Below are 2,001 nucleotides of genomic sequence, written 5' to 3'. Positions count from 1 at the left end.
GAAATACACTCAGGAAACTAAACCAGAGATCTGCCATTGCAGGGAAAATAAGATGCTACTCATCTCAAAGAATGAATTCTTTTCTTTTATCTGTGTTCCTTGGTGATTTGGGTTTTCTGGTTTATTGGCATTTCTGTGCAGTCTTCACATGCCATAAATTTAGCTGATGCTTTTCTGTTTGTCAGGTAAAGTTGGGGTTTTCAAGTACTGTACAATAATATTTAATGCTCTGGATGGTTCTGATGTGGATGTCCTGGACCAATATCTACACTATTTAGAAATGAAATTCAGTATATTTTGAGCATAGAATACTGTCATTCAACAGACTTGAAACTCAAAAAATATTTCTCTTGCCATCTTTATCGCATCAACAGTCTTTATTGCAGAGTTGTATGAAAAATTTGCAACTTCCTCCTCAGTATTGAATGCTAATTCTTTGTCAGTAACATTATATTTTAACCATTATTACATGATAAAAAGTTTTAGTGTTACAAATTTTGGATTGGCTGCTTTTTGAGGAAATGTCCCCTAAGGAAAACAAACTCCTCTTGTTGGAGTTACTACAGGTGGTAGATACAGTCCCAAAATTATATGTTTTTTTTACAGTGGAAACAGTTTGCTAAAGATGAGTTTATGCTAAAGCATGTCATCCACACGTGGAATTCTTCTTGTATATATTTATACATTAATTAGATAAGGATTGGATTCAATGATGGATTTTCTCTTTTATAATAGGTACAACTCAGCAGTGCTGTGATGCCATTGACCACCTGAAGCGCATAATTAAGCACAAAGCACCTTCCCTAAACAAGGCAGAAAAACGGCGGTTACCACGGTAAGTAATCTGAGAAATTTTTAGGTTGCCAGATGCTACACCTCAGTTCACAGTACACTAAAAAAATGGTGTTGGTTTGTTGCTCTGGCCCAGATTATGCAACATTGTTTTGTAGCAGAACTCTTGACAGCACACTGAGTTCCTTGGTGGTGACAGAGTAATTTTTGTTTGCAGAGTAGTGCTGCCTCTGTGAGCAACAGGTTTCCAGTGCCACAGGAATGGGACCAGAAAGCTTGTGTAGACAAGTCTGAGCTTCTGCCCACATCTTCTGCCCCTTTAGCAACTGATGCCCCCTCAAGGGTGTGCTGCATGTCCTGCTGGCATAACTGTTGAGAAGCTGCATGGATGGGGACTTGTTCTGGCTTCCCTGTATTGTTGGTTGTCTGCTGGCAGATGCATGCAGACACTTAGCTTTGTGAGTTCTACTGATCCACAACTCTATCGCCTACATACCTGATGAGAAACTTGTGAATTGTCCCTTGAATGTCTGATTAGAATAGTTGAATGTGATGATGCTTAATCAGGTTTTATTAGTCTAAGTCTATCCCTGATTTTTGAGCAAAACAGGCTGGAGAGACAGAGCACTCTAACTCTGGAGGTACTGGGAAGAGAGCGTAATTTACCCTGCAGGAATCTTTGGGGCCATTTTGAAGATGATTTAAAAGACCTTGGAGGGAACTATCCCAGACGTTTTTAGGCACAAATAAATGTCTTACGAAGCATAGGAAAAAATTAATGCAGAATTCTTAGTACTGTTGAAGAGGCTTGGAAAATGTCCTTTTCCCCTAAGGAAGTGGGCAAGTGGAGTGTGAAGGTTGGCATCAGTGGTTAGGTAGATGGGTTACATGCTCATAGATCAGTTAACTAGTGGGATTAAGAGTTATGCTGCTTACTGTTTAAGATGTATTCTATGCTTTTATTTTTTGCATTTGAAGGGAGGAAAGGCAGCTGAATCTTGATGTTATAGCAATTGAAATGGTCATCACAAATCAAATTAGTTGAGGGCAGTAAGAAGTCCAGCTTACACCTGTATAAAAGTGCGTAGTGTTAAGTGGGTTTGGCCTATCCAGCTATAGTTTCGTAGTTTCTAGGGTCGGAAGGGACCTGAGCAGATCATCTAGTCAGACTCCCTGCCATGGCAGGAAAGAATACTGGGGTCAAACGAC

General features: G+C 39.8%; 1 protein-coding gene across 1 annotated transcript in view; it reads left to right on the top strand.

Annotated features, from left to right (window-relative positions):
• PRKDC (protein kinase, DNA-activated, catalytic polypeptide) overlaps positions 1–2,001 on the top strand; it is a 131,690-nt gene that overhangs the window by 39,239 nt on the left and 90,450 nt on the right. Inside the window, exon 29 of the mRNA XM_019542262.1 lies at positions 736–835. Coding sequence (XP_019397807.1) covers positions 736–835 — 100 coding nt within the window. The remainder of the gene's footprint in view (positions 1–735; positions 836–2,001) is intronic.

Source organism: Crocodylus porosus, unplaced genomic scaffold (genome assembly GCF_001723895.1).
Source record: "Crocodylus porosus isolate Cpor-Errol unplaced genomic scaffold, CroPor_comp1, whole genome shotgun sequence".
Taxonomy (NCBI): Eukaryota; Metazoa; Chordata; order Crocodylia; family Crocodylidae; genus Crocodylus; species Crocodylus porosus.
The sequence above is the reverse complement of the archived record's forward strand: the minus strand, read 5'-3'. Positions and strand labels throughout refer to the sequence as shown.